Source organism: Nerophis lumbriciformis, linkage group LG14, assembly GCF_033978685.3.
Source record: "Nerophis lumbriciformis linkage group LG14, RoL_Nlum_v2.1, whole genome shotgun sequence".
Lineage (NCBI taxonomy): Eukaryota > Metazoa > Chordata > Actinopteri > Syngnathiformes > Syngnathidae > Nerophis > Nerophis lumbriciformis.
In genome coordinates this window covers 4,689,233-4,713,475 of record NC_084561.2, presented here as the reverse complement: position 1 = coordinate 4,713,475, position 24,243 = coordinate 4,689,233, and the positions used below count along the sequence as shown (strand labels likewise).

The 24,243-nt window shown below is 36.1% G+C and overlaps 1 protein-coding gene and 1 long non-coding RNA gene across 3 annotated transcripts in view; one reads left to right on the top strand and one right to left on the bottom strand.

The window, feature by feature from the left end:
- Nucleotides 1-24,243, bottom strand: part of LOC133616671 (uncharacterized) — a 76,207-nt gene that overhangs the window by 17,437 nt on the left and 34,527 nt on the right. The window contains exons 2-3 of one of the 2 annotated variants that reach the window (XR_009816890.2): nucleotides 15,325-15,485; nucleotides 5,921-6,003 (exon numbers count right to left, since the gene is read on the bottom strand). This is a non-coding gene — a long non-coding RNA (uncharacterized lncRNA). Of the gene's footprint in view, nucleotides 1-5,766; nucleotides 6,004-15,324; nucleotides 15,486-24,243 lie in introns of those variants that run through there. The other variant, XR_009816889.2, reaches the window with a different exon arrangement.
- cers4a (ceramide synthase 4a) overlaps nucleotides 1-24,243 on the top strand; it is a 93,289-nt gene that overhangs the window by 65,936 nt on the left and 3,110 nt on the right. Inside the window, exons 6-9 of the mRNA XM_061976202.2 lie at nucleotides 5,931-6,023; nucleotides 6,298-6,426; nucleotides 15,331-15,437; nucleotides 22,641-22,797. Of these exons, the coding sequence (XP_061832186.1) occupies nucleotides 5,931-6,023; nucleotides 6,298-6,426; nucleotides 15,331-15,437; nucleotides 22,641-22,797 (486 nt within the window). The remainder of the gene's footprint in view (nucleotides 1-5,930; nucleotides 6,024-6,297; nucleotides 6,427-15,330; nucleotides 15,438-22,640; nucleotides 22,798-24,243) is intronic.

The window sequence follows — 24,243 nt, the reverse complement described above, 5'->3', positions numbered from 1 at the left end:
TGGAATTTTTCAAATCGGTCGAGAAATGTTGAAGTAGCAGCATTTTTAATTGAGAAATGGTATTGAGGAATTCCTGGAATTTCGGGAAAACCGGGAATTTTTTCAGTTCAAAAAACAACTCTGTTTTTTGTCTTGATTAAGAGGAATGATTTGACGGTGGAACAGTTGAAGTGGGTTGAAAAATGTGGGAGTTGTGGAACTTTGAAAAATGTCCCATTCTTTTCAATAGGAATTTCATGGAAATTTGGGAATTTCATGGAAATTTGGGAATTTTGGGGGAAATGTGAAAATATTTGAATGGTTGGTGTTGGAATTTTTCAAATCGGTCGAGAATTGCTGAAGTAGTAACAATACCATTTCTCAATAACAAATAACGGATTCCTGGAATTTCGGGGAAACCGGGAATTTTTTCAGTTCAAAAAACAACTCTGTTTTTTGTCCTTATTAAGAGGAATGATTTGACGGTGGAACAGTTGAAGTGGGTTGAAAAATGTGGGAGTTGTGGAACTTTGAAATATGTCCCATTCTTTTCAATAGGAATTTCATGGAAATTTGGGAATTTCGTGGGAATTTCGTGGAAATTTGGGAATTTTTGAGAAAAGCCGGAATTTTGGGGAAAATGTGAAAATATTTTAATGGTTGGTGTTGGAATTTTTCAAATCGGTCGAGAATTGCTGAAGTAGTAACAATACCATTTCTCAATAACAAATAACGGATTCCTGGAATTTCGGGAAAACCGGGAATTTTGTCAGTTCAAAAAACAAAAAACAACTCTGTTTTTTGTCTTGATTAAGAGGAATGATTTGACGGTGGAACAGTTGAAGTGGGTTGAAAAATGTGGGAGTTGTGGAACTTTGAAAAATGTCGCATTCTTTTCAAAATGAATTTCAAGGAAATTTGGGAATTTCATGGAAATTTGGGAATTTCATGCAAATTTGGAAATTTCATGGAATTTGTGGAATTTTGGGGGGAAATGTGAAAATATTTGAATGGTTGGTGTTGGAATTTTTCAAATCGGTCGAGAATTGCTAAAGTAGTGACAATACCATTTCTCAATAACAAATAACGGATTCCTGGAATTTCGGGAAAACCGGGAATTTTTTCAGTTCAAAAAACAACTCTGTTTTTTGTCTTGATTAAGAGGAATGATTTGACGGTGGAACAGTTGAAGTGGGTTGAAAAATGTGGGAGTTGTGGAACTTTGAAAAATGTCGCATTCTTTTCAAAATGAATTTCAAGGAAATTTGGGAATTTCATGGAAATTTGGGAATTTCATGGAAATTTGGAAATTTCATGGAATTTGTGGAATTTTGGGGGGAAATGTGAAAATATTTGAATGGTTGGTGTTGGAATTTTTCAAATCGGTCGAGAATTGCTGAAGTAGTAACAATACCATTTCTCAATAACAAATAACGGATTCCTGGAATTTCGGGAAAACCGGGAATTTTTTCAGTTCAAAAAACAAAAAACAACTCTGTTTTTTGTCTTGATTAAGAGGAATGATTTGACGGTGGAACAGTTGAAGTGGGTTGAAAAATGTGGGAGTTGTGGAACTTTGAAAAATGTCCCATTCTTTTCAATAGGAATTTCATGGAAATTTGGGAATTTCATGGAAATTTGGGATTTCATGGAAATTTGGGAATTTCATGGAATTTGGGGAATTTTTGGGGAAAATGTGAAAATATTTGAATGGTTGGTGTTGGAATTTTTCAAATCGGTCGAGATTTGCTGAAGTAGTAAGAATACCATTTCTCAATAACAAATAACGGATTCCTGGAAAACCGGGAAAACCGGGAATTTTTTCAGTTCAAAAAACAACTCTGTTTTTTGTCTTGATTAAGAGGAATGATTTGACGGTGGAACAGTTGAAGTGGGTTGAAAAATGTGGGAGTTGTGGAACTTTGAAAAATGTCCCATTCTTTTCAATAGGAATTTCATGGAAATTTGGGAATTTCATGGAAATTTGGGAATTTTGGGGGAAATGTGAAAATATTTGAATGGTTGGTGTTGGAATTTTTCAAATCGGTCGAGAATTGCTGAAGTAGTAACAATACCATTTCTCAATAACAAATAACGGATTCCTGGAATTTCGGGAAAACCGGGAATTTTTTCAGTTCAAAAAACAACTCTGTTTATTGTCTTGATTAAGAGGAATGATTTGACAGTGGAACAGTTGAAGTGGGTTGAAAAATGTGGGAGTTGTGGAACTTTGAAAAATGTCCCATTCTTTTCAATAGGAAATTCATGGAAATTTGGGAATTTCATGGAAATTTGGGAATTTCATGGAAATTTGGGAATTTTTGAGAAAAGCCGGAATTTTGAGGAAAATGTGAAAATATTTGAATGGTTGGTGTTGGAATTTTTCAAATCGGTCGAGAATTGCTGAAGTAGTAACAATACCATTTCTCAATAACAAATAACGGATTCCTGGAATTTCGGGAAAACCGGGAATTTTTTCAGTTCAAAAAACAACTCTGTTTTTTGTCTTGATTAAGAGGAATGATTTGACGGTGGAACAGTTGAAGTGGGTTGAAAAATGTGGGAGTTGTGGAACTTTGAAAAATGTCCCATTCTTTTCAATAGGAATTTCATGGAAATTTGGGAATTTCATGGAAATTTGGGAATTTCATGGAAATTTGGGAATTTTTGAGAAAAGCCGGAATTTTGAGGAAAATGTGAAAATATTTGAATGGTTGGTGTTGGAATTTTTCAAATCGGTCGAGAATTGCTGAAGTAGTAACAATACCATTTCTCAATAACAAATAACGGATTCCTGGAATTTCGGGAAAACCGGGAATTTTTTCAGTTCAAAAAACAACTCTGTTTTTTGTCTTGATTAAGAGGAATGATTTGACGGTGGAACAGTTGAAGTGGGTTGAAAAATGTGGGAGTTGTGGAACTTTGAAAAATGTCCCATTCTTTTCAAAGGGAATTTCATGGAAATTTGGGAATTTCATGGAAATTTGGGAATTTCATGGGAATTTCATGGAAATTTGGGAATTTCATGGAAATTTGGGAAATTCGAGAAAAGCTGGAATTTTGGGGAAAACGTGAAAAGACTTCAATGGTTGGTGTTGGAATTTTTCAAATCGGTCGAGAAATGTTGAAGTAGTAACATTTTTAATTGAGAAATGGTATTGAGGAATTTCGGGAAAACCGGGAATTTTTTCAGTTCAAAAAACAACTCTGTTTTTTGTCTTGATTAAGATGAATGATTTGACGGTGGAACAGTTGAAGTGGGTTGAAAAATGTGGGAGTTGTGGAACTTTGAAAAATGTCCCATTCTTTTCAATAGGAATTTCATGGAAATTTGGGAATTTCATGGAAATTTGGGAATTTCATGGAAATTTGGGAATTTCATGGAAATTTGGGAATTTCGTGGAACTTTGGGAATTTTTGAGAAAAGCCGGAATTTTTTGGAAAACGTGAAAAGACTTCAATGGTCGGTGTTGGAATTTTTCAAATCGGTCGAGAAATGTTGAAGTAGTAACATTTTTAATTGAGAAATGATATTAAGGAATTCCTGGAATTTCGGGAAAACCGGGAATTTTTTCAGTTGAAAAAACAATTTTGTTTTTTTGTCCTGATTAAGAGGAATTATTTGATGGTGGAACAGTTGAAGTGGGTTGAAAAATGTGGGAGTTGTGGGACTTTGAAAATTGTCCCATTCTTTTCAAAGGGAATTTCATGTAAATTTGGGAATTTCATGGAAATTTGGTAATTTCATGGAAATTTCGAGAAAAGCGGGAATTTTTTGGAAAATGTGAAAAAACTTGAATAGTTGGTGTTGGAATTTTTCAAATCGGTCTAGAATTGCTGAAGTTTTAACATTTGTTATTGAGAAATGGTATTAAGGAATTCCTGGAATTTCGGTAAAACCGGGAATTTTTTCAGTTCAAAAAACAACTTTGATTTTTTTTTTTTCCTGATTAAGAGGAATGATTTGACGGTGGAACAGTTGAAGTGGGTTGAAAAATGTGGGAGTTGTGGAACTTTGAAAAATGTCCCATTCTTTTCAATAGGAATTTCATGGAAATTTGGGAATTTCATGGAAATTTGGGAATTTTGGGGGAAATGTGAAAATATTTGAATGGTTGGTGTTGGAATTTTTCAAATCGGTCGAGAATTGCTGAAGTAGTAACAATACCATTTCTCAATAACAAATAACGGATTCCTGGAATTTCGGGGAAACCGGGAATTTTTTCAGTTCAAAAAACAACTCTGTTTTTTGTCCTTATTAAGAGGAATGATTTGACGGTGGAACAGTTGAAGTGGGTTGAAAAATGTGGGAGTTGTGGAACTTTGAAATATGTCCCATTCTTTTCAATAGGAAATTCATGGAAATTTGGGGATTTCATGCAAATTTGGGAATTTCATGGAAATTTGGGAATTTTTGAGAAAAGCCGGAATTTTGGGGAAAATGTGAAAATATTTGAATGGTTGGTGTTGGAATTTTTCAAATCGGTCGATAATTACTGAAGTAGTAACAATACCATTTCTCAATAACAAATAACGGATTCCTGGAATTTCGGGAAAACCAGGAATTTTTTCAGTTCAAAAAACAACTCTGTTTTTTGTCTTGATTAAGAGGAATGATTTGACGGTGGAACAGTTGAAGTGGGTTGAAAAATGTGGGAGTTGTGGAACATTGAAAAATGTCGCATTCTTTTCAATACGAATTTCATGAAAATTTGGGAATTTCATGAAAATTTGGGAATTTCGTGGAAATTTGGGAATTTCGTGGAAATTTGGGAATTTTTGAGAAAAGCCGGAATTTTGGGGAAAATGTGAAAATATTTGAATGGTTGGTGTTGGAATTTTTCAAATCGGTCGATAATTACTGAAGTAGTAACAATACCATTTCTCAATAACAAATAACGGATTCCTGGAATTTCGGGAAAACCAGGAATTTTTTCAGTTCAAAAAACAAAAAACAACTCTGTTTTTTGTCTTGATTAAGAGGAATGATTTGATGGTGGAACAGTTGAAGTGGGTTGAAAAATGTGGGAGTTGTGGAACTTTGAAAAATGTCCCATTCTTTTCAAAGGGAATTTCATGGAAATTTGGGAATTTCATGGACATTTGGGAATTTCATGGAAATTTGGGAATTTCATGGAAATTTGGGAAATTCGAGAAAAGCTGGAATTTTTTGGAAAACGTGAAAAGACTTCAATGGTTGGTGTTGGAATTTTTCAAATCGGTCGAGAAATGTTGAAGTAGTAACATTTTTAATTGAGAAATGGTATTAAGGAATTCCTGGAATTTTGGGAAAACCGGGAATTTTTTCAGTTCAAAAAACAACTCTGTTTTTTGTCTTGATTAAGAGGAATGATTTGACGGTGGAACAGTTGAAGTGGGTTGAAAAATGTGGGAGTTCTTTACAATGGGAATTTCATGGAAATTTGGGAATTTTTGAGAAAAGCCGGAATTTTGGGGAAAATGTGAAAATATTTGAATGGTTGGTGTTGGAATTTTTCAAATCGGTCGAGAATTGCTGAAGTAGTAACAATACCATTTCTCAATAACAAATAACGGATTCCTGGAATTTCGGGAAAACCGGGAATTTTTTCCGTTCAAAAAACAACTTTGTTTTTTTGTCCTGACTAAGAGGAATGATTTGACGGTGGAACAGAGATTTTAACAGAGAAAAAAACAAAGTAAAACTGAAAATATTTGTTTCTATTTTTACAGAGATGACAAAAAACGGATTTTCCGACAATAGACATAAAAATCACATGCCTGTACAAATAACTTTTACTGCAAATTAAATATCGGCTCCAAATATCAGTTATCGGCCTTCTTGACTACTAAGAACCCGTATCGGCCCTGAAAACAATCCACATTGGTGGATGAATTCTGACATCTGCTTTGTTTATGTTTGACATCCACATATTGTGTTATTGTATTGACATGTAATTACCCTTTTCCAGCATGTCAGCAATGTCCACTCCTGGTATTACATCCTGGAACTGGGCTTCTACTTGTCCCTGCTCCTCTGCGTCTCTGTGGACGTGAAGAGAAAGGTAAGTTTGAGGTCACCAAAGACAAAACCTCAGAGTAGTTTCCTTTGAGGGTTAAAAGCACTCAACTACTTGCAGATTATGCACTGGATTATTTGAGGTTATTTGTATTTCTTAAACCTGACAGCACATAACTGGAATGTGTTTTTTTCATAAAAGCTTGAAATATCCTGTGAAAATCAGTCTTGTCTGACATGGCGAGCCATTAGCAGAGCACACTTTTGGAGCCAGTTGCCGTTATGTGATCTTAAATCTCTTCTCAAACGATGCCTTGCAGGACTTTAAGGAGCAGGTCATCCATCACATCGCCACCATCTTCCTCATCGGCTTCTCCTACTGCGGCAACTACGTGAGGGTCGGCACGCTGGTGATGCTGCTGCACGACTCCTCGGACTTCCTGCTGGAGGTAGCACTCGTGCACTTTGTGGAAAGCTTTTTTGAAACTAGAAGAGGCCATTCCTGAAGGAATTGTGTGTGAATGCTCCAATGCTGTAGTTGAAGTGAAATGCTGACAGATTGTAGTATGAATGCAAGAATAGTTTGAATGTTGGAATGGTTTGAATTTCCAGGAAAACCAGAATTTGGTTTGGAACTTGGGGAAGGGTTAGTTTGAATGTCCAGGATGAGTGGAATGTGTGTATGGTGGAATGGTTTGAATAGGTTGAAAAATGGGGGGATTGTGCAACTTGGAAAGATGTCCAATTCATTTTAATGGGAACTTCCTGGAAATTTGGGGAAAAGCGGGATTTTTTGAAAATGATTAGGAGCATAAATGTCCTGAATGAGCTGAATTGGTTGGTGTTGGAATTGTTTAAATCGGTCAAGAAATGTTGAAGTAGTAACATTTTCAGTTGAGAAATGGTATTAAGGAATTCCTGGAATTTCGCGAAAACCGGAAACTTTGTTTTTTTTGTCCTGACTAAGGACTGTTTTGACGGTGGAACGGTTGAAATGGGTTGAAAAATGTGGAAAGGGTAGTCGACAGAAAAAAGGGTGGAAATAGGGCTTTGGAAAACCATGAATTCTAGAAAATCCTGGAATTTTTTTTTTAACTTGGAAAATGTTTGGATTTTCAGGATAGTGCAATAGTTTGAATAGGTTGAAAAATGTGGGGATTGTGCAACTTGGAAAAATGTCCAATTCATTTCAATGGGAACATTCTGGAAATTTGGGGAAAAACTGGATTTTTTGAAAATGATTAGGAGCATAAATGTCCTGGATGAGCTGAATTGGTTGGTGTTGGAATTGTTTAAATCGGTCAAGAAATGTTGAAGTAGTAACATTTTCAGTTGAGAAATGGTATTAAGGAATTCCTGGAATTTCGCGAAAACCAGAAACTTTGTTTTTTTTTGTCCTGTTTAAGGACTTTTTTGACGGTGGAACGGTTGAAATGGGTTGAAAAATGTGGAAAGAGTAGTCGACAGAAAAATGTGTGGAAACAGGGCTTTGGAAAACAATGAATTCTAGAAAATCGGGTAATTTTTTTGAACTTGGAAAAAGGGTGGTTTGAATTTTCAGGATGGTGGAATGTGTTGATGTTGGAATGGTTTGAATAGGTTGAAAAATGTGGGGATTGTACAACTTGGGAACCTTTTAAATTAATTTCAATGGGAACTTACTGGAAATTTGGGGAAAAGCGGGATTTTATTGAAAATGATTAGGAGCATAAATGTCCTGAATGAGCTGAATTGGTTGGTGTTGGAATTGTTTAAATCGGTCAAGAAATGTTAAAGTAGTAACATTTTCAATTGAGAAATGGTATTAAGGAATTCCTGGAATTTCGCGAAAACAAGAAAACTTTGGTTTTTTTGTCCTGACGAAGAGGAATGTTTTGACAGTGAAGCGGTTGAAATGGGTTAAAAAATGTGGAAAGAGTAGTCGACAGAAAAAAGGTGTGGAAACAGGGCTTTGGAAAACCATGAATTTTGGAAAATCCTGGAACCTTGAATTTTCAGGATGGTGGAATGGTTTGAATAGGTTGAAAAATGTGGGAATTGTGCAACTTGAAAATATGTCCAATTAATTTCAATAGGAACTTCCTGGAAATTTGGGGAAAAACGATATTTTTTTAAAATGATTAAGAGCACGAATGTCCTGAATGAGCTGAATTGGTTGGTGTTGGAATTGTTTAAATCGGTCAAGAAATGTTGAAGTAGTAACATTTTTTTAAATTGAGAAATGGTATGAAGGAATTTCGGTAAAAGTGGGAATTTTTTTGAAAATTGTAAAAAAAAACTTGAATGGTCTGCATGAGTTGAAATGGTTGGCGTTGGAATTTTTCAATTTGGTCAAGAAATGTTGAAGTAGTAACATTTTCAATTGAGAAATGGTATTAAAGAATTCCTGGAATTTTTGCAGTTTAAAAAAACTATTTTTTTTGTCCCGACTAAGAGGAATGTTTTGACGGTGGAACGGTGTAAATGGGTTGAAAAATGTGGAAAAGGTAGTCGACAGAAAAAAGGGTGGAAATAGGGCTTTGGAAAACCATGAATTCTAGAAAATCCTGGAATTTTTTTTTTAACTTGGAAAATGTTTGGATTTTCAGGATAGTGCAGTAGTTTGAATAGGTTGAAAAATGTGGGGATTGTGCAACTTGGAAAAATGTCCAGTTCATTTCAATGGGAACATCCTGGAAATTTGGGGAAAAACTGGATTTTTTTGAAAATGATTAGGAGCATGAATGAGCTGAATTGGTTGGTGTTGGAATTGTTTAAATCGGTCAAGAAATGTTGAAGTAGTATCATTTTCAGTTGAGAAATGGTATTAAGGAATTCCTGGAATTTTGCGAAAACCAGAAACTTTGTTTTTTTTGTCCTGACTAAGGACTGTTTTGACGGTGGAACGGTTGAAATGGGTTGAAAAATGTGGAAACGGTAGTCGACAGAAAAAAGGGTGGAAACAGGGCTTTGGAAAACAATGAATTCTAGAAAATCGGGGAATTTTTTTGAACTTGGAAAAAGGGTGGTTTGAATTTTCAGGATGGTGGAATGTGTTGATGTTGGAATGGTTTGAATAGGTTGAAAAATGTGGGGATTGTACAACTTGGAAAAATGTTAAATTAATTTCAATGGGTACTTACTGGAAATCTGGGGAAAAGCGGGATTTTATTGAAAATGATTAGGAGCATAAATGTCCTGAATGAGCTGAATTGGTTGGTGTTGGAATTGTTTAAATCGGTCAGTAGTAACAGTTTTTTAAATTGAGAAATGATATTATGGAATTTCGGTAAAAGCGGGAATTTTTTTGAAAATGGTAAAAAACAAACTTGAATGGTCTGAATGAGTTGAAATGGTTGGTGTTGGAATGTTTCAATTTGGTCAAGAAATGTTGAAGTAGTAACATTTTCAATTGAGAAATGGTATTAAGGAATTCCTGGAATTTCGGGAAAACCGTGAATTTTTGCAGTTTTAAAAAAAACTTTGTTTTTTTGTCCTGATTAAGAGGAATGTTTTGACGGTGGAACGGTTGAAAAATGTGGAAGGAGTAGTCGACAGAAAAAGGGTTGGAAAACAGGGCTTTGGAAAACCATGAATTCTGGAAAATCCTGGAATTTTTTTGAACTTGGAAAAAGGGTGGTTTGAATTTTCAGGATGGTGGATTGGTTTGAATAGGTTGAAAAATGTGGGGATTGTGCAACTTGGAAATATGTCCAATTCATTTCAATAGGAACTTCCTGGAAATTTGGGGAAAAACTGGATTTTTTGAAAGTGATTAGGAGCATAAATGTCCTGAATGAGCTGAATTGGTTGGTTTTGGAAATGTTTAAATCGGTCAAGAAATGTTGAAGTAGTATCATTTTCAGTTGAAAAATGGTATTAAGGAATTCCTGGAATATCGCGAAAACCGGAAACTTTGTTTTTTTGTACTGACCAAGAGGAATGTTTTGATGGTGGAACGGTTGAAAAATGTGGAAGGAGTAGTCGACAGAAAAAAGGGTGGAAACAGGGCTTTGGAAAACCATGAATTTTGGAAAATCCTGGAATTTTTTTGAACTTGGAAAAAAAGGTGGTTTGAATTTTCAGGATGGTGGAATGTGTTGATGTTGGAATGGTTTGAATAGGTTGAAAAATGTGGGGATTGTGCAATTTGGGAAAATGTCCAATTCATTTCAATGGGAACTTACTGGAAATTTGGGGAAAAACTGGATTTTTTGAAAATGATTAGGAGGATAAATGTCCTGAATGAGCTGAATTGGTTGGTTTTGGAAATGTTTAAATCGGTCAAGAAATGTTGAAGTAGTAACATTTTCAGTTGAGAAATGGTATTAAGGAATTCCTGGAATTTCGCGAAAACCGGAAACTTTGTTCTTTTGTCCTGACTAAGAGGAATGTTTTGACGGTGGAACGGTTGAAAAATGTGGAAGGAGTAGTCGACAGAAAAAAGGGTGGAAACAGGGCTTTGGAAAACCATGAATTCTGGAAAATCCTGGAATTTTTTTGAACTTGGAAAAAGGGTGGTTTGAATTTTCAGGATAGTGGAATGTGTTGATGTTGGAATGGTTTGAATAGGTTGAAAAATGTGGGGATTGTGCAACTTGGAAATATGTCCAATTCATTTCAAATGGAACTTCCTGGAAATTTGGGGAAAAACTGGATTTTTTTTTTTAAATGATTAGGAGCATAAATGTCCTGGATGAGCTGAATTGGTTGGTTTTGGAAATGTTTAAACCGGTCAAGAAATGTTGAAGTAGTAACATTTTCAGTTGAAAAATGGTATTAAGGAATTCCTGGAATATCGCGAAAACCGGAAACTTTGTTTTTTTGTACTGACCAAGAGGAATGTTTTGATGGTGGAACGGTTGAAAAATGTGGAAGGAGTAGTCGACAGAAAAAAGGGTGGAAACAGGGCTTTGGAAAACCATGAATTTTGGAAAATCCTGGAATTTTTTTGAACTTGGAAAAAAAGGTGGTTTGAATTTTCAGGATGGTGGAATGTGTTGATGTTGGAATGGTTTGAATAGGTTGAAAAATGTGGGGATTGTGCAACTTGGGAAAATGTCCAATTCATTTCAATGGGAACTTACTGGAAATTTGGGGAAAAACTGGATTTTTTGAAAATGATTACGAGCATAAATGTCCTGGATGAGCTGAATTGGTTGGTTTTGGAAATGTTTAAATCGGTCAAGAAATGTTGAAGTAGTAACATTTTCAGTTGAAAAATGGTATTAAGGAATTCCTGGAATATCGCGAAAACCGGAAACTTTGTTTTTTTGTCCTGACTAAGAGGGATGTTTTGACGGTGGAACGGTTGAAAAATGTGGAAGGAGTAGTCGACAGAAAAAAGGGTAAACCATGAATTCTGGAAAATCCTGGAATTTTTTTGAACTTGGAAAAGGTGTGGTTTGAATTTTCAGGATGAGTGCAATGTGTTGATGTTGGAATGGTTAGAATAGGTTGAAAAATGTGGAAATTGTGCAACTCGGAAAAAATGTTCAATGCATTTCAATGGGAACTTCCTGGAAATTTGGGGAAAAGCGGGATTTTATTGAAAATGATTAGGAGCATAAATGTTCTGAATGAGCTGAAATGGTTGAAGTGGGTTGAAAAATGTGGAAGGAGTAGTTGACAGAAAAAAGGGTGAACAAAGGGTTTGGAAAAACGGGAATTCTGGGAATTCCTGGAGTTTTTTTGGAACTTGGAAAAATGATAGTTTGAATGTGCAGGATGAGTGAAATGTGTTGAAGGTGTAATGGTTTGAAAAATGTGGAAATGGTGGAAGTTGAAAAATGGCCAATTCATTTTGAATGGGGAAAATGAAAAAAAAAGAAGAAAAAAAGGAATGATGGAAAATCCGGGAATTTTTTTTTTTTTTAGAATAGTTGAAGTAGAGCACACAATTCCAAAATAGTTTGAATCAGATGAAAAATGTGAGAGTTGTGGAACTTTGAAGAATGTCCCATTCATTTCAATGGGAAATTCCCAAAAATTTGGGAATTTCGGGAAAAGCGGGAATTATTTTAAAAATGATAAATAAAATTTTTTTGAATGAGTTGAAATGGTTGGTGTTGGAGTTTTTCAAATCGGTCGGGAAATGTTGAAGTAGTAACATGTTGAATTGAGAAATGGTATTACGGATTTCCTGGAATTTCAGGAAAACCGGGAATTTTTACAGTTAAAAAAACAACTTTGTTTTTGTTTTAATAAAGAGGAATGTTTTGACGATGAAATGGATGAAGTGGGTTGAAAAATGTTGAAGGAGTAGTCGACTGAAAAAAGGGTGAAAAAAGGGTTTGGAAAAATGGGAATTCCTGGAATTTTTTGGAACCTGAAAAAATGACAGTTTGAATGTGCAGGATGAGTCAAATGTGTTGAAAGTGGAATGGTTTGAAAATGGCCAATTTGTTTTGAATGGGGAAAATGAAAAAAAAGGAATTATGGGAAATCCAGGAATTTTTTTTTTTTTAATTGTTGAAGTCGAGCACACAATTCCCAAACAGGCGGAATATTTTGAAGTTGGAACAGTTTGAATCAGATGAAAAATGTGGAAGTTGTGGAACTTTGAAGAATGTCCCATTCATTGCAATGGGAATTTTAAATTTTGGGGAGAATTACGTAAAAAGCGGGAATTTTTTTGAAAATGGTCAAATACTTGAATGTTGTGAATGAGTTGAAATGGTTAGTGTTGACATTTTGAAAATCGGTCGAGAAATTATAAAGTAGTAACTTGTTGAATTGAAAAATGGTATTATGGACTTCCTGGAATTTCGGGAAAACCGGGAATTTTTCCATTTAAAAAAAACACTTCGTTTTTTGTCCTAATTAAGAGGAATGTTTTGACGATAAAACGGCCAAAGTGGGTTGAAAAATGTGGAAGGAGTAGTCGACTGAAAAAACAGTTTGGAAAAACTGCAATTCTGGGAATTCCTGGAATTTTTTGGAACTTGATAAAATGACAGTTTGAATGTCCAGGATGAGTGAAATGTGAAGGTTTGAATCGGTTGAAAAATGTGGAAATGGTGGAAGTTTGAAAAATGGCCAATTCATTTTGAGTGGGAAAAATTAAGTAGAAGAAGAAGTTGAATAAATAGATGCATTTTAGTGTAGAAAACATGTGTGAATGTTTTGGAGCATTCACACAATAATAATAATAATAATAATAATAATAAATATATTAATTTTGATGTAAAAAACGTGTGAATGTTTTGGAGCATTCACAAAATAATAATAATAATAACTATATATATTTTGGTGTAAAAAACATGTGTGAATGTTTTTGGAGCATTCACACAATAATAATAATAAAAAAATAGATGGATTTTGGTGTAGAAAACATATGTGTGAATGTTTTGGAGGATTCACACAATAATAATAATAATAATAAATAAATGCATTTTGGTGTAGAAAACATGTGTAAATGTTTTGGAGCATTCACACAATAACAATAATAATAAATAGATGAATTTTGGTGTAGAAAACATATGTGTGAATGTTTTGGAGCATTCACACAATTATAATGATAATAATAAATAGATGAATTTTGGTGTAGAAAACATATGTGTGAATGTTTTGGAGCATTCACACAATATTAATAATAATAATAATAATAAATAGATTAATTTTGGTGTAGAAAACATGTGTGAATGTTTTGGAGCATTCACACAATAATAATAATAATAATAAATAGATTACTTTTGGTGTAGAAAACATATGTGTGAATGTTTTGGAGCATTCACACAATAATAATAATAAATAGATGAATTTTGATGTAGAAAACATGTGTGAATGTTTTGGAGCATTCACACAATAATAATAATATTAATAATAATAAATATATTAATTTTGGTGTAATAAACATGTGTGAATGTTTTGGAGCATTCACACAATAATAATAATAAATAGATGAATTTTGATGTAGAAAACATGTGTGAATGTTTTGGAGCATTCACACAATAATAATAATATTAATAATAATAAATATATTAATTTTGGTGTAATAAACATGTGTGAATGTTTTGGAGCATTCACACAATAATAATAATAATAATAAATAGATTAATTTTGGTGTAGAAAACATATGTGTGAATGTTTTGGAGGATTCACACAATAATAATAATAATAATAATAATAATAAATAAATAAATGCATTTTGGTGTAGAAAACATATGTGTGAATGTTTTGGAGCATTCACACAACAACAATAATAATAAATAGATACATTTTGGTGTAGAAAACATATGTGTGAATGTTTTGGAGCATTCAAACAATAATAATAAGAATAAATAGATGCATTTTGGTGTAGAAAACATATGTGTGAATGTTTTGGAGCATTCACACAATAATAATAATAATAATAATAATAATAAATAGATTAATTTCGGTGTAGAAAACATGTGTGAATGTTTTGGAGCATTCACACAATAGTAATAATAAATAGATTCATTTTGGTGTAGAAAACATATGTGTGAATGTTTTGGAGCATTCACACAATAATAATAATAATAATTAGCTTCATTTTGGTGTAGAAAACATATGTGTGAATGTTTTGGAGCATTCACACAATAATAATAATAAATAGATGAATTCTGCTGTAGAAAACATGTGTGAATGTTTTGGAGTATTCACACAATAATAATAATAATAATAAATAGATGAATTTTGGTGTAGAAAACATATGTGTGAATGTTTTGGAGCATTCACACAATAATAATAATAATAATAAATAGATGAATTTTGGTGTAGAAAACATATGTGTGAATGTTTTGGAGCATTCACACAATAATAATAATAATAATAAATAGATTAATTTTGGTGTAGAAAACATGTGTGAATATTTTGGAGCATTCACACAATAATAATAATAATAAATAGATTCATTTTGGTGTAGAAATATGTGTGAATGTTTTGGAGCATTCACACAATAATAATAATAATAATAATAAATAGATTAATTTTGGTGTAGAAAACATATGTGTGAATGTTTTGGAGCATTCACACAATAATAATAATAAATAGATGAATTTTGGTGTAGAAAATGTGTGAATGTTTTGGAGCATTCACACAATAATAATAATAAATAGATGAATTTTGGTGTAGAAAACATATGTGTGAATGTTTTGGAGCATTCACACAATTACAATGTATTATTTTTGCCTCCATTGTTCATGCTGTTGCTCACTTTCAGGAAAACAGCGCCCTCTGGTGTTGTGGATGATAATTGCACATGAAGAAGCATTATGAAAGGTTGAAGACAACACAAAAGAGCCATTGCACACATGACCTAAAATGGCTCTTTGTGGACTTTTGTTTGAGTTTTAGGTTCATAAGGTGCAGTTTTCACAAACTAATAAGGATTTTCTTTCCCTTACTTGAAGTCGGCCAAGATGTTTCACTACGCCGACTGGGCGCGGACGTGTGACTCGCTGTTTCTCCTCTTCGCTCTGGTCTTCCTGGTCACGCGGCTGGTGGTGTTTCCTTTCAGGTAGGAATCTTCCACCGGCAAAAGTATTGGGACACCCGGTCATTGCACCTGTGGAAGCAGACATGGGGTCGGGAAGACTTTCTAGAACACTTACGTTTGCTGCGGTCGCCGCTAATAACACTAGATCTCGGCTTGGCAGCGCAGGCAGCTTCGTAATGCTCCCACAAATCTTCACAATGGTACATTTTAGTAATAGTAGTAGTTTAGAATGTATGGACTTTTGTATTAATTTGATGGGTAGTGTTGCGTTTTGGACCAGTTGTTCCTCCCAGGGAATTCAAGTCACAAGTCGCTCCCAAGCTCTTTACGACACTTAAAGCTGAGTTGAAAAACCACCAGAGACAGAATAGGTATTTTGTAATATATTTGCAAAGCTTTGCATATATACAGGTAAAAGCCAGTAAATTAGAATATTTTGAAAAACTTGATTTATTTCAGTAATTGCATTCAAAAGGTGTAACTTGTACATTATATTTATTCATTGCACACAGACTGATGCATTCAAATGTTTATTTCATTTAATTTTGATGATTTGAAGTGGCAACAAATGAAAATCCAAAATTCCGTGTGTCACAAAATTAGAATATTACTTAAGGCTAATACAAAAAAGGGATTTTTAGAAATGTTGGCCAACTGAAAAGTATGAAAATGAAAAATATGAGCATGTACAATACTCAATACTTGGTTGGAGCTCCTTTTGCCTCAATTACTGCGTTAATGCGGCGTGGCATGGAGTCGATGAGTTTCTGGCACTGCTCAGGTGTTATGAGAGCCCAGGTTGCTCTGATAGTGGCCTTCAACTCTTCTGCGTTTTTGGGTCTGGCATTCTGCATCTTCCTTTTCACAATACCCCACAGATTTTCTATGGGGCTAAGGTCAGGGGAGTTGGCGGGCCAATTTAGAACAGAAATACCATGGTCCGTAAACCAGGCACGGGTAGATTTTGCGCTGTGTGCAGGCGCCAAGTCCTGTTGGAACTTGAAATCTCCATCTCCATAGAGCAGGTCAGCAGCAGGAAGCATGAAGTGCTCTAAAACTTGCTGGTAGACGGCTGCGTTGACCCTGGATCTCAGGAAACAGAGTGGACCGACACCAGCAGATGACATGGCACCCCAAACCATCACTGATGGTGGAAACTTTACACTAGACTTCAGGCAACGTGGATCCTGTGCCTCTCCTGTCTTCCTCCAGACTCTGGGACCTCGATTTCCAAAGGAAATGCAAAATTTGCATGGTTGGGTGATGGTTTGGGGTGCCATGTCATCTGCTGGTGTCGGTCCACTCTGTTTCCTGAGATCCAGGGTCAACGCAGCCGTCTACCAGCAAGTTTTAGAGCACTTCATGCTTCCTGCTGCTGACCTGCTCTATGGAGATGGAGATTTCAAGTTCCAACAGGACTTGGCGCCTGCACACAGCGCAAAATCTACCCGTGCCTGGTTTACGGACCATGGTATTTCTGTTCTAAATTGGCCCGCCAACTCCCCTGACCTTAGCCCCATAGAAAATCTGTGGGGTATTGTGAAAAGGAAGATGCAGAATGCCAGACCCAAAAACGCAGAAGAGTTGAAGGCCACTATCAGAGCAACCTGGGCTCTCATAACACCTGAGCAGTGCCAGAAACTCATCGACTCCATGCCACGCCGCATTAACGCAGTAATTGAGGCAAAAGGAGCTCCAACCAAGTATTGAGTATTGTACATGCTCATATTTTTCATTTTCATACTTTTCAGTTGGCCAACATTTCTAAAAAATCCCTTTTTTGTATTAGCCTTAAGTAATATTCTAATTTTGTGACACACGGAATTTTGGATTTTCATTTGTTGCCACTTCAAATCATCAAAATTAAATGAAATAAACATTTGAATGCATCAGTCTGTGTGCAATGAATAAATATAATGTACAAGTTACACCTTTTGAATGCAATTACTGAAATAAATCAAGTTTTTCAAAATATTCTAATTTACTGGCTTTTACCTGTACATTGAGACCAGTCCAGCATAGAACATTCAATCGCTTCGCTAAGATGGTCTGCCCCCCCCCCCCCCCCCCCCCCCGACCAAACCCTCTCCCCTCTTAAGTCCCTGGCAGTCATGTCTCTCTAGCCAAAACAAATGCCCATTATCGCTCTTTCTAACATTCCAAAGCTTCAAGGTTAACACACACAGTTTACTTGCAGACAAACAGAAAGAGAACAAATGGAAAAACACGAGCTGTTTTCAAATATGACTATGAAATAAAAGAAGTAACACTTAAATTCGGATATATGTAAATATCTGCCTCCGACAGTAGTTAGTATTTTTATTTAGACAAAAAATGTTTGGCAAGTATAATAATATACCGTAATATTTGTTGCAATAATGGATACTATTAAAAGTTTAAAAGGCATACAATTTCAAGCAGTACATATATTTTTATATGAAGTATTTTATTGACACGTATCATTTCCAGGTGTTTGCGGGACCTGTGACTTAGAGTAGTTTGGAGTTAACGTTCATTCCAAAGGGCTTTTACGAGTAACGAGTAATCTAATTAATTACTTTTGTGTCGTCGTTACCGAAATGTTTGATGTCAAGTGGCTCGCTACTTTTAACGTGGTCGTATGTCAACAAGACAGTGTCGGAAGCGCAGCAAGTTCAATGCAGGAAAGCAACAATTGACACCACGCTGAGATGAACTTGATATCAAATAGAAGGAGGCAACATCACACAGCAAACAACACACACGTAAGGAAGGACACGCACACACCACTACTACAAGGGAATAACGAACAACAAATCAATGATCGAAGTGACAAGCAATATGGCCAAAGAGCCGTGGAAGCACATACAATGTATTTATTAACCAGAGCTAACACAATTCAATTGAAAAGATACAACAGAGCTGCGAGTCTAATATAACCAACACAACACAACAAAGTGGTACCAGATCTACCACCCGAGCAATGTCAAAAGGCAACTGTTGCGTTCCATTCCGTAGAACATCTTTTGCCCAGACTGCCTGTTCAATAAAAGGAGCACAACTATGGAAGTCTTTACCTGACACTTTGAAAAGTATACCTGCACTTGTCACTTTCAAAAAACAAACACAATTGTGGCTAGTTGAGCAACAATTGTGTTCCCATGTTTAGTTTTTACTAATTGTTTTGTATCTAGTTTGCACTTTGTCTGTATTACCGTTTTTTCCGCACCATAAGGCGCCCCTGGGTTAAAAGCCGCGCCTTCAATGAACGGCATATTTCAAAACTTTGTCCACCTATAAGCCGCCCGGTGTTGTAAGCCGCATCTAACTGCGCTAAAGGAATGTCAAAAAAACAGTCAGATAGGTCAGTCAAACTTTAATAATATATTAAAAACCAGCGTTCTAACAACTCTGTTCACTCCCAAAATGTACGCAAATGTGCAATCACAAACATACGTATATCAACATGGACGGAGCTGCGTGAAAAAAGCCACCCGGCCTCTTCGCGTAAACTTAAACTTACCGTATTTTCCGCACTATAAGGCGCACCTAAAAACCACAAATGTACTCAAAAGCTGACAGTGCGGCTTATAACCCGGTGCGCTTTATATATGGATTAATATTAAGATTCATTTTCATAAAGTTTAGGTCTCGCAACTACGGTAAACAGCCGCCATCTTTTTTCCCCGTAGAAGAGGAAGTGCTTCTTCTTCTACGGCAAGCAACCGCCAAGGTAAGCACCCGCCCCCATAGAAGAGGAAGCGCTTCTTCTTCTACTGTAAGCAACCACCCGCCCCCGTAGAAGAAGAAGAAGCGCGCGGATATTACGTTTCATTTCCTTTGTGTGTTTACATCTGTAAAGACCACAAAATGGCTCCTACTAAGCGACAGGTTTCCGGTTAATGAAAAGACGCAATCTCTCCATCCGCACACGGACTACTATTTCACAGCAACTGCCTAAAGACTTTCAAGAAAAGCTGGCTACTTTCCGTGCATATTGTAAAAACAAGATAGCTGAAAAAAAGATCCGGCCAGAGAACATTATCAACATGGACGAGGTTCCACTGACTTTTGATATTCCTGTGAACCGCACTGTGGATACAACGGGAGCACGTACGGTGAATATTCGCACCACAGGGAATGAGAAGTCGTCCTTCACTGTGGTTCTAGCTTGCCATGCTAATGGCCAGAAACTTCCACCCATGGTGATATTCAAAAGGAAGACCTTGCCAAAAGAGACCTTTCCAGCCGGCGTCATCATAAAAGCTAACTCGAAGGGATGGATGGATGAAGAAAAGATGAGCGAGTGGTTAAGGGAAGTTTACGCGAAGAGGCCGGGTGGCTTTTTTCACGCAGCTCCGTCCATGTTGATATACGACTCCATGCGCGCCCACATCACGCTGGTTTTTAATATATTATTAAAGTTTGACTGACCTATCTGACTGTTTTTTTGACATTCCCTTTAGCGCAGTTAGATGCGGCTTATAACGCGGGGCGGCTTATAGGTGGACAAAGTTTTGAAATATGCCGTTCATTGAAGGCGCGGCTTATAACCCAGGGCGGCTTATGGTGCGAAAAATACAGTACCTTAACCACTCGCTCATCTTTTCTTCATCCATCCCTTCGAGTTAGCTTTTATGATGACGCCGGCTGGAAAGGTCTCTTTTGGCAAGGTCTTCCTTTTGAATATCACCATGGGTGGAAGTTTCTGGCCATTAGCATGGCAAGCTAGAACCACAGTGAAGGATGACTTCTCATTCCCTGTGGTGCGAATATTCACCGTACGTGCTCCCGTTGTATCCACAGTGCGGTTCACAGGAATATCAGTTGCTGTGAAATAGTAATCCGTGTGCGGATGGAGAGATTGCGTCTTTTCATTAACCGGATCCCTGTCGCTTAGTAGGAGCCATTTTGTGGTCTTTACAGATGTAAACACACAAAGGAAATGAAACGTACGGTGATATCCGCGCCCTTTTTCTTCTTCTACGCGGGCGGGTGGTTGCTTACAGTAGAAGAAGAAGCGCTTCCTGTTCTATGGGGGCGGGTGCTTACCTTGGCGGTTGCTTGCGTAGAAGAAGAAGCGCTTCCTGTTCTACCGGGAAAAAAGATGGCGGCTGTTTACCGAAGTTGCGAGATCGAAACTTTATGAAAATGAATCTTAATATTTATCCATATATAAAGCGCACCGGGTTAAAAGCCGCACTGTCAGCTTTTGAGTAAATTTGTGGTTTTTAGGTGCGGCTAATAGTGCGGAAAATACGGTATTTCTATTATCGACTCATCTTTGCCTTATTCTATTTTTAGGGCCCGCATGGCCCATTGCAAAAGGACTCCCAAAGGGAGTCCTTATGCAATGGGACATAAGGACCTATTGTTTTTCTAAGGTTTTATTATTATTATTATTATTATTATTATTATTATTATTATTATTCCGCCGCCTCTTCGAGCACTAATTTGACCCACTTAACATGCTTCAAAACTCACCATATTTGACCCACACATCAGGACCTGCGAAAATTGTCTTTTAATAAAAAAACCAAACCCCAAAACTCAAACTTGCGCTCTAGCGCACCCTAGGAAAAAAAAAAAACTAGACTGCCTGTAACTCCCACTAGAAAGGTCGGAGAGACATGAAACGAAATTCTTTATGTAGGTCTGACTTACACCTACATTTCATAATTGTACATCATCGGGCAGAAATCAACAGGAAGTTGGCAATTCTCCCGTCAAGACAAAAAAGTACTAAAAACAGTCACTTTTGCCTCTTTGAGCTGTAATTTGACCCCCTTAACACGCTTCAAAACTCACCAAACTGAACGCACACGTCAAGACTGGCAGAAATTGCGATCTAATAAAAAAACCTAACCCCAAATCTCAAAATTGCGCTCTACCGCAATTTTTTAATAAAACACAGAAAAAACTGCTCCTCGGAAGAAAAAAATGACAAAACTGCCTGTAACTCCCACTGGGAAGGTCGGAGAGACATGAAACAAATACCTCTATGTAGGTCTCACTTAGACCTACATTTCATAAATTGACAACCCCCAGCAAAAATCAACAGGAAGTTTGCTATTCCCCCTTCAAAACAAAAATTTTGTAAAAACCGGTCACCTTTCTTCAAACATTATCTCCTCTGAGCGCGTTTGTTGTTTCGGCTTCAAACTAGGAGAGATTAAACCCTTCTGATTAAAAGTTGACGAAAGAGTTGTAACACCTGCTCCGGTTTGGATTTTATGACCCTTCAAAGAACCTCTGCGCTGATGCTGCTGCGCTGCTGTTTTTTTAAGATGGCTGCTTAAAAGCAGGAAGCACCAACGTGCCCACACAATGCAGACAAGGTAGGTACACTAGACAAAAGTCTTGGGACACTTCAGACTAAAAGTAGACAAAAGTATTGGGACACTTAGGACTAGCACCTGCCAAATACGTGGGCCCGACCAATGCTGCTTGCAGCTTTAATTTCTTTTTCTATTTTAATGATGTTGGATCTGTGTTGTTGTTGTTGTTGGGGACAAGTATTGTGAATTAGTTTTGGCTACAAACACTAGATGTCTATGTTTTTGTATCTGTCCATATTTCAAATAAACCTCTAAAATAAAAAACTGAGCTAATGCTGCTCTGTCTGGGCGCTGACGTCACATGCCACTTAGACACAGGCACCGCCTTTTAAAGGCACTCTGCTCTCATGAAACATCACAACTGCACATGCCAGATATTTGATTACATCCTCTAGTAATTAATTAAAGAGTATTTTCGTTGGTAGGTCAATTACTTTTCTTGCAAAAATAACAAGCAACTATAAATAATCCAAACACTAGTGATAATGCATGTTGATAGCACATTCTAAATTTGACATGCCAACCGCTAAACTGAAACCCTCGAGTGTAAACGCAGGTGGGTGGATACAGACATAAACAGTAACGATACCAAGCGTGGTGTCAACATAAGGTCGATGCTGCAGTATCGATATTCTTTATTTGGGGTTTTTGTTATTGTTTACAAACTTAGGACACGGGAGGGACTTTAAAGGCAAATACTAAGGATTTAAATCACAGCAAATAATATAAAATGATATTATAGTGATTATACCTGGGATCAAAACTTGAATTGTTCAATGATCTTGAAAATTTTAAGTATCATTATCAGCATTTTTAACCCTTTGTAACCTGCTTATTGTATATTCATTGTTACTGTGCAAATATTAATCTTATATGCCTTTGTCCCGGGGTTTTGTGTTTTTTCCAGACTCATCCACACAGCAATGATCACCTTTGGGGATCTCTTCCAGCCCTTCTTGGGTTATTACATCTTCAACATCCTGCTGTTAGTGCTGCAAGCGCTGCACATCTTCTGGGCCTACCTCATCCTGCGCATGGTCTGCAAGTTCGCCTTCAAGGGAAAGGTAAGACGCCGTGGGGAAACGTCAGTAAAAATTCAATAGTCAAATCAACGTCTGAACTCGAGCTGCAGCTATCGAATGTTTTAGTCATCGAGTATTCTATCGAATATTCCAAATCGATTAATCGAACAAATCATATTTTTGCTTAATTAAGGTTTAATTATACATGTTAAAATGTGCCCTCAATTGTCGCATTTGGCCTAATTGTGTTTTATTACCTAAACGTCAGTTTTCATTATTGAAGGCTGACACGCACAGCTGAAACGTGGCTGTGGTTGATTGTGCCAATTTGTGTGTGCTAATAAAAACAGGTGTGTGGTGTGACCATACTTGCCAACCCTCCCGAAATTTTCCGGGAGACTCCCGAAATTCAGCGCTTGTCCCGAAAACCTCCCGGGACAAATATTCTCCCGAAAACCTCCCGATTTTCAGCCGGAGCCGGAGGCCACGCCCCCCTCCAGCTCCATGCGGACCTGAGTGAGGACAACAGGGTGACAAGAACTAAATCATCCGGACTAGAGATAAATTGTATTATTATGTTTATCTTACCTAAAAATAAATATAGTTATTCATTTAAAAAAAAAAAACTAAATAAATGTTTACTATATTTTGCTAAAAACATCAAAATTAATTGTATTTTTATTTGTATTTTTTCTGACTCCTTATTACATCCAGGCATTAGAATTATACATTAAAATAAACATATTTGAAATCATTAATTTTAAATTATTATAATAATTCATTTAAAATGACCATATTTCATTATTAAAATAATTGCTTGTTCATCAACAACTTTAGCATTTTATTCATTACATTTTGAGGCTCTCAGAAGCCAAGTTATGTTATATTCCTTAATATTTATTTATGCAAGTTTGAAGTATCAATTATCTAAACACAGTTTTGTTTGCATATTTTCAGGATGTATATATATATATATATATATATATATATATATATATATATATATATATATATATATATATATATAAATAAATAAATAAATAAATAATATATATATATATATATATATATATATATATATATATATATATATATATATATATATATATATATATATATATATATGTCTTAATAAGGTTATCCAAAAAATAGTGCTCGATACCGTAGTAGAGCGCAATATATGTATGTGTGGGGAAAAAAAATCACAAGACTATTTCATCTCTACAGGCCTGTTTCATGAGGGGGGGTACCCTCAATCATCAGGAGATTTTAATGGGAGCATTCGCATACCATGGTTTATATAGGGCACAGAGTGGGTGGGTACAGGCTGGCCTAGGGGCGTGGTGATTGGCTCATGTGTTGCCTAGGAGGTGTTTCCGTCTGTGGCGGCATGCTGTTACAATTTCGCTGCGCTTGTTGAGGGATGACAGGTCTGGACGGTAAATAATAAACAGTTTCTCTTTCAAGCATAGGTTGCATCTTTTATTA